Below are 12,317 nucleotides of genomic sequence, written 5' to 3'. Positions count from 1 at the left end.
TTTCACTTTAGTGTCACCGTTACTGTGGATACAGAGCACTGCTCCCTACAGTAAGGTGTAAAACTAACTCCTGCAATATAGCTGTACTTTCCAGCAGTATGCCTTCATTCAACACCACAGCCAGTCATGCACACACACACACACACACACACACACACACACACACACACACACACACACACACACACACACACACACACACACACACACACACACACACACACACACACACACACACACACACACACACACACACACACAATGCCTCTGATGAGACATGAGGTGAACTCAACTGTGTTGTTCACGTGTGAAGTATCACCTGTACAGTACCTCCAATTTGTGTGTACTGTATGGGCTTGTGTGTTTGTTTGTGTGTGTGTGTGTGTGTGTGTGTGTGTGTGTGTGTGTGTGTGTGTGTGTGTGTGTGTGTGTGTGTGTGTGTGTGTGTGTGTGTGTGTGTGTGTGTGCCTCAGAGTGAACCATGTCTGGTTTTCTCTGTTCTCACAGAGTCCAGGGCGTGAGGTCATTCAGACTCGCTGCTAGTAATAGCCGTCGTAGTCGCCGTCTCCCCTATCAAGTTCTTATAGCACTGTGTACACATACACACTACGTTGTGCAAGCTGGGTGCACACACACGCACACACACACACCTACACACACACACACTACAAGTCCCTTTATGAGTCATTGCATTGGTTGGTTTTGAGAACACTATACTACACTATCCTCACCACTGTTTGAGGTCGGCGAGTCTTCACACACACAGTCAGTTGTTGGAAGTAGTGATCGACTGGTCGGTGTTGAAACGACGAGGGTCAAAATGCTCTCAAAATGCAGTTCAAGGACGTGGTGAATGGACTTGCGCGTGTAAATGGATGCGTGGGGCCCGCTGACGTGGTCCACGCGCCAGCCAGGATGATATCACCGTTTCCTTCTTCCCACCTGCTGCCCCCCCCCCCCACCCCACCTGGAGTGAGGCAATTGGAGTGGAAAAGGTGCTGGTATGAATCATGCTCCACCTCCATAGCTGTTTGACACTGGAGTTAGTTTCCTACCACCATGGGATGCTTGTGTAAGGGAGCCCCGCCGAGATAGGTCAGTTACGGTACGCCGTGTGGCACTGCTGCTGCTGTGTGGGGGTGAGGACAGTACAGTGTGTTCCGGAGACCAAAGCGCTGAAAAAAGGTAGAGTGTGTGTGTGTGTGTGTGTGTGTGTGTGTGTGTGTGTGTGTGTGTGTCTGTGTGTCTGTGTGTGTGTGTGTGTGTGTGTGTGTGTGTGTGTGTGTGTGTGTGTGTGTGTGTGTGTGTGTCTGTGTGTCTGTGTGTCTGTCTGTGTGTGTGTGTGTGTGTGTGTGTGTGTGTGTGTGTGTGTGTGTGTGTGTGTGTGTGTGGGGGGGGGGGGGGGGGGGTTTGTATTACCATACTTGAGAGGGCCATATGCCCCCAGAAGTCAAGTAGAATTTGGGGAGCATTTTCCTGGCTGTCATTAGAGAAGTGGTTGTTCTATGGTTAAACACGATTTGGGGAGTTAGGCTAACAATTAGAAAAAAAATCAGGTTTGGTTCAGGGTTATAGTTTTAGGGGTTGTGGTTATAGGGTTATGCCTGATAGTTGTGAGCTTATAGTAGATTGGTTATTTTCACCTTCCAGAGATATAGGATTAAAACAGATTCTTTTTAAATGGCATTCAGAAAACTGCCATCCTAAAACGTTGATGTCTTCAGAATCATAGCAATACAAACACACTGTCTGTGTGTGTGTGTGTGTGTGTGTGTGTGTGTGTGTGTGTGTGTGTGTGTGTGTGTGTGTGTGTGTGTGTGTGTGTGTGTGTGTGTGTGTGTGTGTGTGTGTGTGTGTGCGCGGGCACGCGCACGTGGGTGCATCAACCCACGCGTCTACTCTCCTGTCATTCTGCCAACAGACTGTGTGGAATCCTATAGTAGTGGAACATCCATGATCTCACAGAGGCTTTTCGCTCAGTTCTTTTTGTAGTGCTTGCTAGAGTCTCCTCACATTGTTTACAACTATGCGCGCCCTGTGAAAAGCGTGGCGGTGTTTCATCACCTCCCCGAGGAGGATGTTGCCTGCCCGCTCGTTCGTTCGTTCGTTCGTTCTGCCTTGTCTGTGTGCCATGCAAATGGCTGCATTTCATTAATAATAGTCGCCCTTTGATGTCTTCTCGCTTTTAGTTGGCAAACCGCACAAGTGCAACTACTGCGGCCGGAGCTACAAGCAGCGCACGTCGTTGGAGGAACACAAAGAGCGCTGCCATAGTTACCTGCAGAGTGTTGGCATGGAGCCAGCAGCCAACACAGGCCCGTACTCAGGTAGGATGCTCTGCTATATGAGAAACGCATGTAACCGGTGGGTCGTGCTTCTAAGGGAAAAATACATTATAGGACAGTGGTTCTCAACCTGCGGGTCAGGAACCCCAGGGGGTTCCACACACGGTTTTGGGGTGGTCCCCAGATAACAGTGAAGTGACCATTTAAAGGAGTAGTTGACCCAAAAAATGACTTATTTTCTATCAATTACACACCCCATGAAGCATTGAATTAATGGCTTTTTTTGTCGCATTTCTATGGTAAATAATTTGATGACCGGCGGAAAGATGCTAATGTATCCGGTAGGAGACTGAAAGGAGACTCTTTGAGTCTCCTACAGGAAATACACCCGGTCATCAAATTATTGGCTTAGGAATGCGTCAAAAAAGAAATCTCCATGAATTCAAGGCTACATATTGTGTGTAATTGATAGAAAATAAGTAATTTTTTGGGTGGCGGCCTGAAAAGGTTGAGAACCACTGCATTAGGACATGGGGAGGAGTTGTGGATGCACCTTCACAGAGTGAAACTCTTCTGTGGTTCTAAACCCCAAAAAACAACCACTTAAACCCTCTATTCTCAGTAAAACGGCTATTTTTGGCTAATGTTCGCCTCAGAAACGGGATGCTGGGGTTCAAGTGGTTAAATTGACTCAACATCCAAGGAGGCAAGGTAGCAATCACCAACTAAATAAATACATAATAAAAATACATTTTCAAATACCTCAATTAAACACATTGCTAAAGTGTCGCTTAGAACAAGGTGTTTTGAACTTTTATATTTCAACACACACACACACACACACACACGCACACACGCACACACACACACACACACACACACACACACACACACACACACACACACACACACACACACACACACACACACACACACCAAGTGGTGATACTGAAACATATCTTAACAGTTACTCATATTAGAAGTAAATTGAATTACAGTTCAATTAAAATACTACAGTACTAATTTCGGCTGGGGAACATCTGATATATGTAAGTAAGTAAATAAATAAATGTGCTTTTACCCCGCCACCCCAGGTGAGGGTCCTAAAGAGCCACGGCCCCTGGCAGAATCCAGTGCTATGGCGACCTACGATCGGCCACCGGTCATTGAACGGCTGCAGAGCGTTGGCAAGAGGAAGAGTACCACCCCTCAAAAGTTTGTAGGTGAGTGAACAACATGGGCCAGGGTGTCAGCTAGGGGTGCAACAGTTCATTCAACTAATCAATGGAATTAGATGAAGAAGCCGGGCACTCAATATTATATTTGACCACCATCTGAAAATGTATTGTGCCAGGGACCCCCAGAAAAGACTATTTTAAAAGAGAATATTTTAGAAGCGAAAATGTTAAAAAAATTCAAAATTATTAAAAAAAAATTAAAACACACGATTTTTCTAAAATGTTCGAAAATAGCATCTGTACAAGCTCGCAGTGCGGCATGAAGTGACATGCTGTGAGCTTGTATATCTGCAATTTGTTTAATAGGCAACGCTAAAATCTAAAACGACGCAGATGCTTTCCCAATTTTAATGGGTTAACCGGTGAGCACCTGGTTGCCTCGGTCTCTCTTCCTAATCAATGTAATTGTTTTGAAAAAAATGCAAAAATAGCTAATCTACAAGCTCACAACACGCCATGGTGAGACCTGTTGTAAGCTGGTAGATTAGATATTTTTTGTTATTTTTGCACGGTACCACTGTACATCAAAGTATAAAATAGGGCTTAATCAGAAATGTTGTCATTTATAAATAATTTCTTTTTTTAAAGTATTGTTGATTCATTGATATATAAAAACGTTTTTAGAAAAAGTTAAAAAATAAACAACAATAACTGCACTTCTCCATTATTTGATTGATGATTAATTGAAAAAACAATCAATAGAATGATCAATAAGAAGATAATGGATAGTTGCAGCCCCAGTGTTAGCATGTGTATTCCCAACATACAGTACATCTGGAGTACCTACAAGATGCTGCCCATTAACCACATTAACCACATTAACCCCGCCATCCATATTTTGGGCAAATCTTCCCCAAAATAATAATAAATACATAAATAATAACAATATTAATAATAAAAATAATTATTAAGATATTTTTTCTTTTTTCTTATATTATTTTTTCAAAAGTAGTGCAAATCGCTAATTTCTTCCCTATAATTTGTTGCACAACAAGTAGGGCTTAACTGGTCAAAACAGCTTGGTTTACTGACACGGTTATAGATTTTTTTCTTCATTCTCCTCTTTGCCGTGGTGAAACTGTTTTTAGGAGAGCTCTGTTTTTGTTTATTTTAGTGTTGTATTTTAACTGTTAAAAATCGTTTGCACACCTACTGTACAATAAAAGGTCTTAAAGACAGGTGACAAGTGCACATCAACAATACAAAATAAATAAGCCTGCACACTGCCAAACCTGCACGGTACAGGAGCAGAAGTTTATTCAAGAAGAAGCAACGTTTCGGTCACAGATGACATGCCTGAAGATGGACATCCGTGACCGAAACGTTGCTTCTTCTTGAATAAATGTCCTGTACCGTGCAGGTTTGGCAGTGTGCAGGCTTATTTTTGGCGTTGTAAAATAAAGAGTTAATTGGGACATTAGTCCACAGCACAATACTAGGTCATTATGAATGTTGACAGTATTACTTCTTGTTTGTAATTTGCTGCTATGACAACTGAATCAATCAATCTATCAATCAATCGATCTATCTTGTAAACAAACACCTGGATTTTGGCTACCAATTTCCTTTATTGCTTATGAAGTAATTTTCTTTGCTGGACAGATACACGAGACCATGGTGCTACAGTATAACCAAGCAATTTTGTCTCAACAAGAGCTTAACGGGTGGTTTAAAAAAACACCACTTAACCACAAACACATATTTAAACAACACCGTCGATGTGAATTTCACCTGCAGCCTTTGCACCTCCGAAAGTTACATATTGAGCGTGGCTTGCTGTCGTCAGTGAGGATGATAGTTTGAGACTTTTGAGTAATTTTCCAGTGAAAAAATGGGTTTCATTTTCCTTTTCTATTTTCAAAACAACACCTTGAGTCCTTGAGTCTTATCAGGTGCTTTGTCTATTAGATCTATTAGATAATAAAAAAAAAGGAAGGCAAGCAACGAGAGCGGATGACAGAGAGGCGAGGAAATGTTTTTCAGTCTGTGGTTAGGTACACCTGTAGCTTTGCCATGCTCTTATCGAGAGAAAACAGTTCACCGCATCCCTGTTCAGTAGGGGTTAAACACCAAACAGTGCATACGGATGGATGGGGCTTTCCACCTTATTAGACACAAACACACAGCAGACCAAATATTATGTGAAAAACAAGCGTCAAAAATGTTTAAACAGCAGTAACCTGTGTTTTGAATCGCACCAGTGGAGTTATTTGTGAAAATACCTACTGTATGTTCATACGCGCTACAGTGCAGTCCATGCACACTAGTTTGTCGTATCCAAAAGCAGTGTTCCACATTGTTTGATTTACCCGGCTCGTTCAAACTCCCAAAACTGCCCAAATCTGATCCGAAACACATTGGTTTTTATCAAGTCTGAACAGCAAAAAAACAAACAAAAAAACCCCACATACTCACAAAAATATGGAAATTGTAAGATTTGTATCATAGTCTTAGGTGGTATGATCATAGTCTTAGGTGGTCTTAGGTGGTTCTAAAAATAGTCTAGACACTGAAGCCTTATTTATACTTTTTGTTATGACGGTTTCACTTGTTGAAAATAGCAGATCTACAAGCTCACAACGTGTTACGGTACGATGCACTGTGAACTCGTATATCTGCTAATTTCGGCGATATCCGAATACACTTATCCAATATGATCACTTGCAAATGACAGTGCTGGACAGTCGGTCCTAAAGGTCGTATTTGAGAAACAATTTGAATTTGCCTGCAGTCTGAACAAAGCCTATAAGCGCTCCTCTGTCCCGTGCAGGTGAGAAGATGGTGCGCTACACCTACCCCGAGATAAACTACGAGATGGGACTGAAGTACGAAAAGGAGGCGGAGCTGATGCAGGCCCACATGATGGACCAGGCCATCAACAACGCCATCACCTACTTGGGCTCGGAGAACCTCCGGCCTCTGGTCCCGCACCCGGGTCACCCTCTCACCATGGCCGAGGTGGTGCCCATGGTCAACCCGCTGTTCCACCACGTCCTCCCGCTGCACGGCCACCGCATGGAGCGCCCGGGAAACCACATCGCCCCGCCGGCGCTGCCGCCTCCCCCGCCGCAGCCCTCCTCCCTGCCCCCGCCGCACCTCGACTTCCCCGGCCACCGGCCCACCTCCAACGGGCCCGACGCGCTGGCCAAGCACGGGAGGCACCAGCCCCACGCCGTCCGAGGCGACTCCCCCAATAACAGCGGGCCGGACTCGGCCGATTCGGCCCGTAGCAGCCCGCAGGAGAGGCACGGCTACCACCACGGCAACCACAGCAACCACGGCAACCACCTGCCCTCTGCCCATCACAGGTCGCGAGTCGGTCCAGCCGTGGCCTACTCAGGCGACCGGGGGGGTGAATTGGCGCCGCACAGCGGCGGTGGTGGCAGGGCGGGAATGGCGCCGGAGGTCATCCGGGCGGCCAGGGAGAGGCCCCCGAACAAGGACGGGCTGCGCGTGTTCGGGCGGGAGGGCGGTGAGCTGCGGGCGTTCCAGTGCGAGCACTGTCGCGTCCTCTTCCTGGACCACGTCATGTACACCATCCACATGGGTTGCCACGGATACAGGGACCCCCTGGAGTGCAACATCTGCGGCCACCGCAGCAAGGACCGCTATGAGTTCTCCTCTCACATAGTCCGCGGCGAGCACACCTTCCACTGAGACAGGAAGTGCAGGATGAGAACGGAGGGAGGGAGGGGAGGAGAGAGACCGGGGGGAGAAGACCCCCGGTCAACCAGGAGGACATGGGATACATGGTGGAAACACCAGAGGACAATGTGTAGCACAATCACTGACTCCATTTTAAGCTACTTGTTATGATACTGAACAAATATATGAAGGTATGGGCCAAAGACACATTTTTCTACATCTTTAAATAGGACATTTTGAAGGAGGAAGATAAATATACATCACGTTGTCTGTTATTTCTCTTCTCACAACTGAGCAGCTATCAGACTATGCTGAGTACTAGTCATGCATTATAGTCTTGTTTGAAACCTCTCCTCTTCATCACCGCACTTGTCCCTCGGCTATGCTTCTGAAGGGCTGCTAGGTTACATAGAGTTTTGCACTTGAATGTAAAGCCATGAAATGAACAAATCCAAATAGTATCTGTTCCTATGTATGAGTGAATCGATTTGGTCACGTTTAATGCCAATGTTATTATAAATACAAGTGGAAACAGTCACGTATATAGCTGCCGATTCCTCCTTAGAAGCCCTGTTGCACTGAACCAAATTTAATTTAGCTTTAGACCAGATAATACTTTAAAGAAGAACTTTGAAGTCTTACGAAGTTAAAACACATTGTAGTGACCCTCAATCAATTGAATAGTTGTGTTGATACTGTGGATTGAATTGACTTGCTTTGGATTCATTTTTCTTTTTGTTTGTTTTGTTTTTGTTTTCGTTTTTTACCTTACTGTAACCGAGTAACGGCTTTGAAGGAATCCGACCCGGCACAATATACCCGTCTCTCTGTCCCAGCCCGATACTCACACCATTATTATTTTGTGTAGTGAAAGGTGAGGACCCAGGGTACAATTGGTCAAAAAAATGTACACTGCATAAACAACAGAGGAATGTCTTGACATTCATGTACATTTGACAATATGACTACAGCAGTGGTTCCCAAATGGCGTGCCGAGGCACATTGTTGTCCCTTGAGACAAGTCTAGGTGAGCCTTGGAATTTTATGACAAGCACACATTATTATTGCAATATATACTTTATTATTATTATAATATAACTATACAGAAATAGGTATATATTTAATTACTGTATCAGTACTTTCTTTGTGCGTACCAATTTCCCAATACAGAGGCAAATTCAATACCCTACAAATATATTTTAACCACTTTCAACCCTAAAATTATTATTCTTTGAATTGTTTTGTTATTTTCCCAAATGTTATAACAAATTAAATAGCAACAATAGCTTATATCTACAAGTTCAGAATATGTCGCGATGCAGTGTGAGCTTGCAGATGAAGCCATTTTCGCTATTAATACAGGCGTGCCTTGATATTTTGACGTGCCCATTTGGTGTGGCTTGGGCACAAAATGTCTGAAAATCACCGGACCTCAGTGCACAGCTGGTGCTTGATTCAGGCTGTTCACGACTCTGCACACTCCCCAGCCCTTTTACCCGCCACACATGCACACGTACACTAATGTCTACCACATTAAAGCATGACCTTTTAGAGGGGAAAAGGTTGGAGTGAGAGCAAGAAAGAGACAGAGAGAGAGAGAAGGAAAAGAGAGATAGCTCAACTGCTACACTGTTAACAGTTCAACCTCTCAAACGCCTCCCTGCAGCACTGTTCTTACCATGGAGGCTTTGGAGAGAGTAGTTGTTCTGTCGAGGCAAAATGTCACGCAATGCTTTTTTTTTTTTTTTCTAAGCATAAATTACGCCTTTTTCCGGGTATACTAACAACCTTCACCCATCTCGTCCTTTCATTTGCATCATCCATGTATGGTTTATTTTTTTTACATCCGGGAACTCATCTGTGTCCTTTTAGATATAACCATTATTTTACACTGTAGGCTATTCAAAAATAGCAGATATACAAGCTCATAGAGTGGCACAGAGTGCTGCGCTACGAGCTTGTACAGTAGGTCTGCTATCTTTTTTTAAATCTTGAACATTTGTGCAAATGTTTGATATTTTTTTATAGCGATATCTGTAAAATATTTTGTTCCAGGAACCTCCAGAAGCAAAGATTTGAGTTACAAATGTTTGCTTTAAAAATATAAATATTCAAAGATTTTCACAATTTTTCAAAAATAGCAGATCTGCAAGCTCGCTATGAGCTTGTATATCTGCTATTTTTGAATAGCCAGAGAAATCTAAAATGACAGTGATGCGTTCTCGGTTTTAATGGCTTAATACAGACACACAAAGCTCGCTGCTGGCTACTATTATTATCTCTGGTTTGAAAAGGATGTGGCTTTTTTTACATTTTGCCCATGCACTTTTTATCCATGCACTGACAATAACATAGACCTGCAGCAGCGATCTAAAGCATAGGTAGAGTGGGATCACATTTGGTGTTTTGAGACAGAAGCTATAAGTTAGGGACCCGATCCTACATTTTACTCCCGCATGCGATCAATTGAAGAAGATTATACTTTGTAGCTTGTACTGTATCATTAGTCGATGGGAGATGTTATTCTGGTTGGTTTACTGCAAAATGTTTGATGCGGTTGACATTTTTGTACTTAGCCTAAATGCAGTGGGATTCTGTTCCTTTAGCCTTTATGATCAAAATGGCAGCTTTTTCCCCCCCTTGTCGTTTACATGTTGCTTCTCTTTTGTGAGATTGCCGTCGAGCCTGTGTGAAAGCTTTACTGACACTGGAGTTTGTAAATGCCTTGCAGCTGTAATACAGAAGCTCCAGCATACATTCCTCTGATGCATTACTCTTGTAAATACATTATTATATCATATGACTTGTTTGTTTAATTGGATAATCCTCTGACCAAATGTGTCTTTTTAATAATCCCACTGTACACCTGAAGTTAATGCTAACCTGATAGTTCTTCTTTCTTTTTTTCTTTTTTTTTTCTTGAGGAAATAAGTTATGTTGAATGGATTAGGTCACCGAATTGAGCTAAACCTGAACTGGGATCAAATGTATTCTCTGTATGAACAGAACTAGTTTTCTGTTCATGTATTTTCATTTGTGGTTTACATTTTATTTTGTTGCCGTGGGGCAGAAACCGTATCTCCATTTTTCAATTATTACATATGTTTTTGCTCCCGTAAATTAATTATCTACTACTTCATCGTCGGGAAATTTCTCAATCTACTTTACAAGCTCATAACGTGTCGCACCGTGACGTGTTGTGAGCTTATAGATCTGCTATTTATTTTTTTACGTTTTGAAAGTGAAAGCGGTTAATTCTGTCTGTGGGTATTATAGATATTTAGCCAATGAAAAGCATTAACAAGAGCTTGTAACTAACTGACAACCATAAGTAACTGTCTTGGACATACAAGGTTTCCGACCAACAACAAGGGATTGTAAGGAGAAGTCTGTTGGCGTGTTCATAATGTAGTTTTACATAGGCAGCCTAATGCCTGATTTGTAGTCGCGTGCGGGTGTCACGCACCAACAATAGCAGCTCTGTAATAAAGGCCAGTCCACACCAGTACAATTCCTTGCAACTCCTTGCAACATGCAACCACTTGCAACTACAGGTACTTGCAACCATTATCCCCAATGGCAGTTGGACTGGCCTTAAAACTGTTTTGCTGCAAGGAGTTGCGACTAGTTGCATTGGTGCAGTCACGGCGCGTTGTAGATCTGGTATCTTGGGCTGTTTAGGAATTCAGACAGATGATTAAGGAGTCCTCAGTCCTCATCATACGATATGGATATGATACTTGAAAAGGGGGGGGAGATATCATTACTGTTGCTCCAGGTCCTTGGGGGAGGTGGGCATTTTTTTATATACATTTTGAAAAAGGAAGTGTGTCGGATGACTATTTTTCTGCTTATATGTAAATATCAATAGTTTTTTTTGTGAAAATTGTGTTGTTGTTTTTTTAAGTATAAGAAAAGTGCTAACCAACAAAGATGTAAAAGAGTGGGTACAGGTCTATTGTATTTTTTATATAAATAATATATGAATGATGTATCTTTTGGCACTGAATATTGAAATTCATCCTATTCATGTACACGATTTTATGATGGGAGTGGTCTCAGGTATCTGCATAGCCTATGTATTTTTATGTCCTAATATATGAGGTTTATTTATGAGGCGAACTGCAATGTAAACTGAATCTCAGCGGTGATTTGTAATTGCTTTTAAGGGACCAACGTTGAATGTGGCGATATGAAGTCAGGCCTGTTTTCCCTGACATTTAAAATGAAGATACTCTGCTGTGAGAAGAATGCAATGTACATTTTTAAAGGCATGGGCTTGTGTCTATTAAAGCATTGATTCTACTGCTTTGGCTGTCACGTGCAAACTGTTTACAAGCGTATAAACTACGGTAGCGAACTCAACGTTCAGTGTCTCCGCCGGTCATCAAATTATTGGCCTTAGGAGTGTGACAAAAACAAAAAAATCTCCATGAATTCAAGGCTTGGGGTGTGTAATTGATAGAAAACAAGTCTTTTTTGTGGTGAACTACTCCTTTAAGAAGAGGATGTTGCAGAATGCACATACAATGTCTCAGAAAACCACATTTTGGTCTTTTGTTGCATTCTGGCCAATACTGAAAAAAAGAAGCGGAGAAGCGAAAAGAAGAGGCACACAAGTAAATTATGAAAAGTCTGGAGTTGATTATATACTGCAGCCATAAACAAAATACATAGCCTATGTCCTTTCTAGTTACTCTTCAGTGTTAATTTAAACTTGACAGAGTGAACATTTACCCACATGGACCCTTTGATGAATTTACCGTGTAGGCTACTGCAGAAGGTGTTTACTGGAAACCTTGTCCTAAACCCCTACAAGCCATTTTCACATACACTAATTAATATGTACTACACCGTTTAATATTATTAATTAAGATGTCAAATGTCAATCTCTGCTAAGAGCGGCTGATAATCTGTAACTGCAGATCAATGGCTGTGTAATTGGCTATTGGATTAGCAGTATAACAGTTTTCTGGGAAAAAAAACATAGTGGAGCTCAAACTTTTTCATGTCAAGGACCACCAAAATGATATGGTTTTAGCCAAGGACCCCCATCTCAAAATGTTTTGTTCCAGGGACCTCCAGAAGCAAAGATTTGAGTTAAAATGTTCACTTTCAATATATATACATATTCAAAATGTTCACGATT

At 42.5% G+C, this 12,317-nt stretch overlaps 1 protein-coding gene across 6 annotated transcripts in view; it reads left to right on the top strand.

Annotated features, from left to right (window-relative positions):
* ikzf2 (IKAROS family zinc finger 2) overlaps positions 1 to 11,473 on the top strand; it is a 43,076-nt gene extending 31,603 nt beyond the window's left edge. For all 6 annotated transcript variants that reach the window (XM_084083755.1, XM_084083758.1, XM_084083759.1 and 3 more), the window contains 3 exons: positions 2,190 to 2,327; positions 3,380 to 3,508; positions 6,294 to 11,473. In XM_084083755.1, coding sequence (XP_083939881.1) covers positions 2,190 to 2,327; positions 3,380 to 3,508; positions 6,294 to 7,180 — 1,154 coding nt within the window. In that variant the 3' untranslated portion in view covers positions 7,181 to 11,473. The remainder of the gene's footprint in view (positions 1 to 2,189; positions 2,328 to 3,379; positions 3,509 to 6,293) is intronic.
* Positions 11,474 to 12,317: the final 844 nt, after the last annotated feature.

The sequence above is a fragment of the Gymnoscopelus microlampas genome (genome assembly GCF_963454915.1).
Source record: "Gymnoscopelus microlampas genome assembly, chromosome: 17".
Lineage (NCBI taxonomy): Eukaryota > Metazoa > Chordata > Actinopteri > Myctophiformes > Myctophidae > Gymnoscopelus > Gymnoscopelus microlampas.
This window is presented reverse-complemented; position numbering and strand designations above follow the sequence as displayed.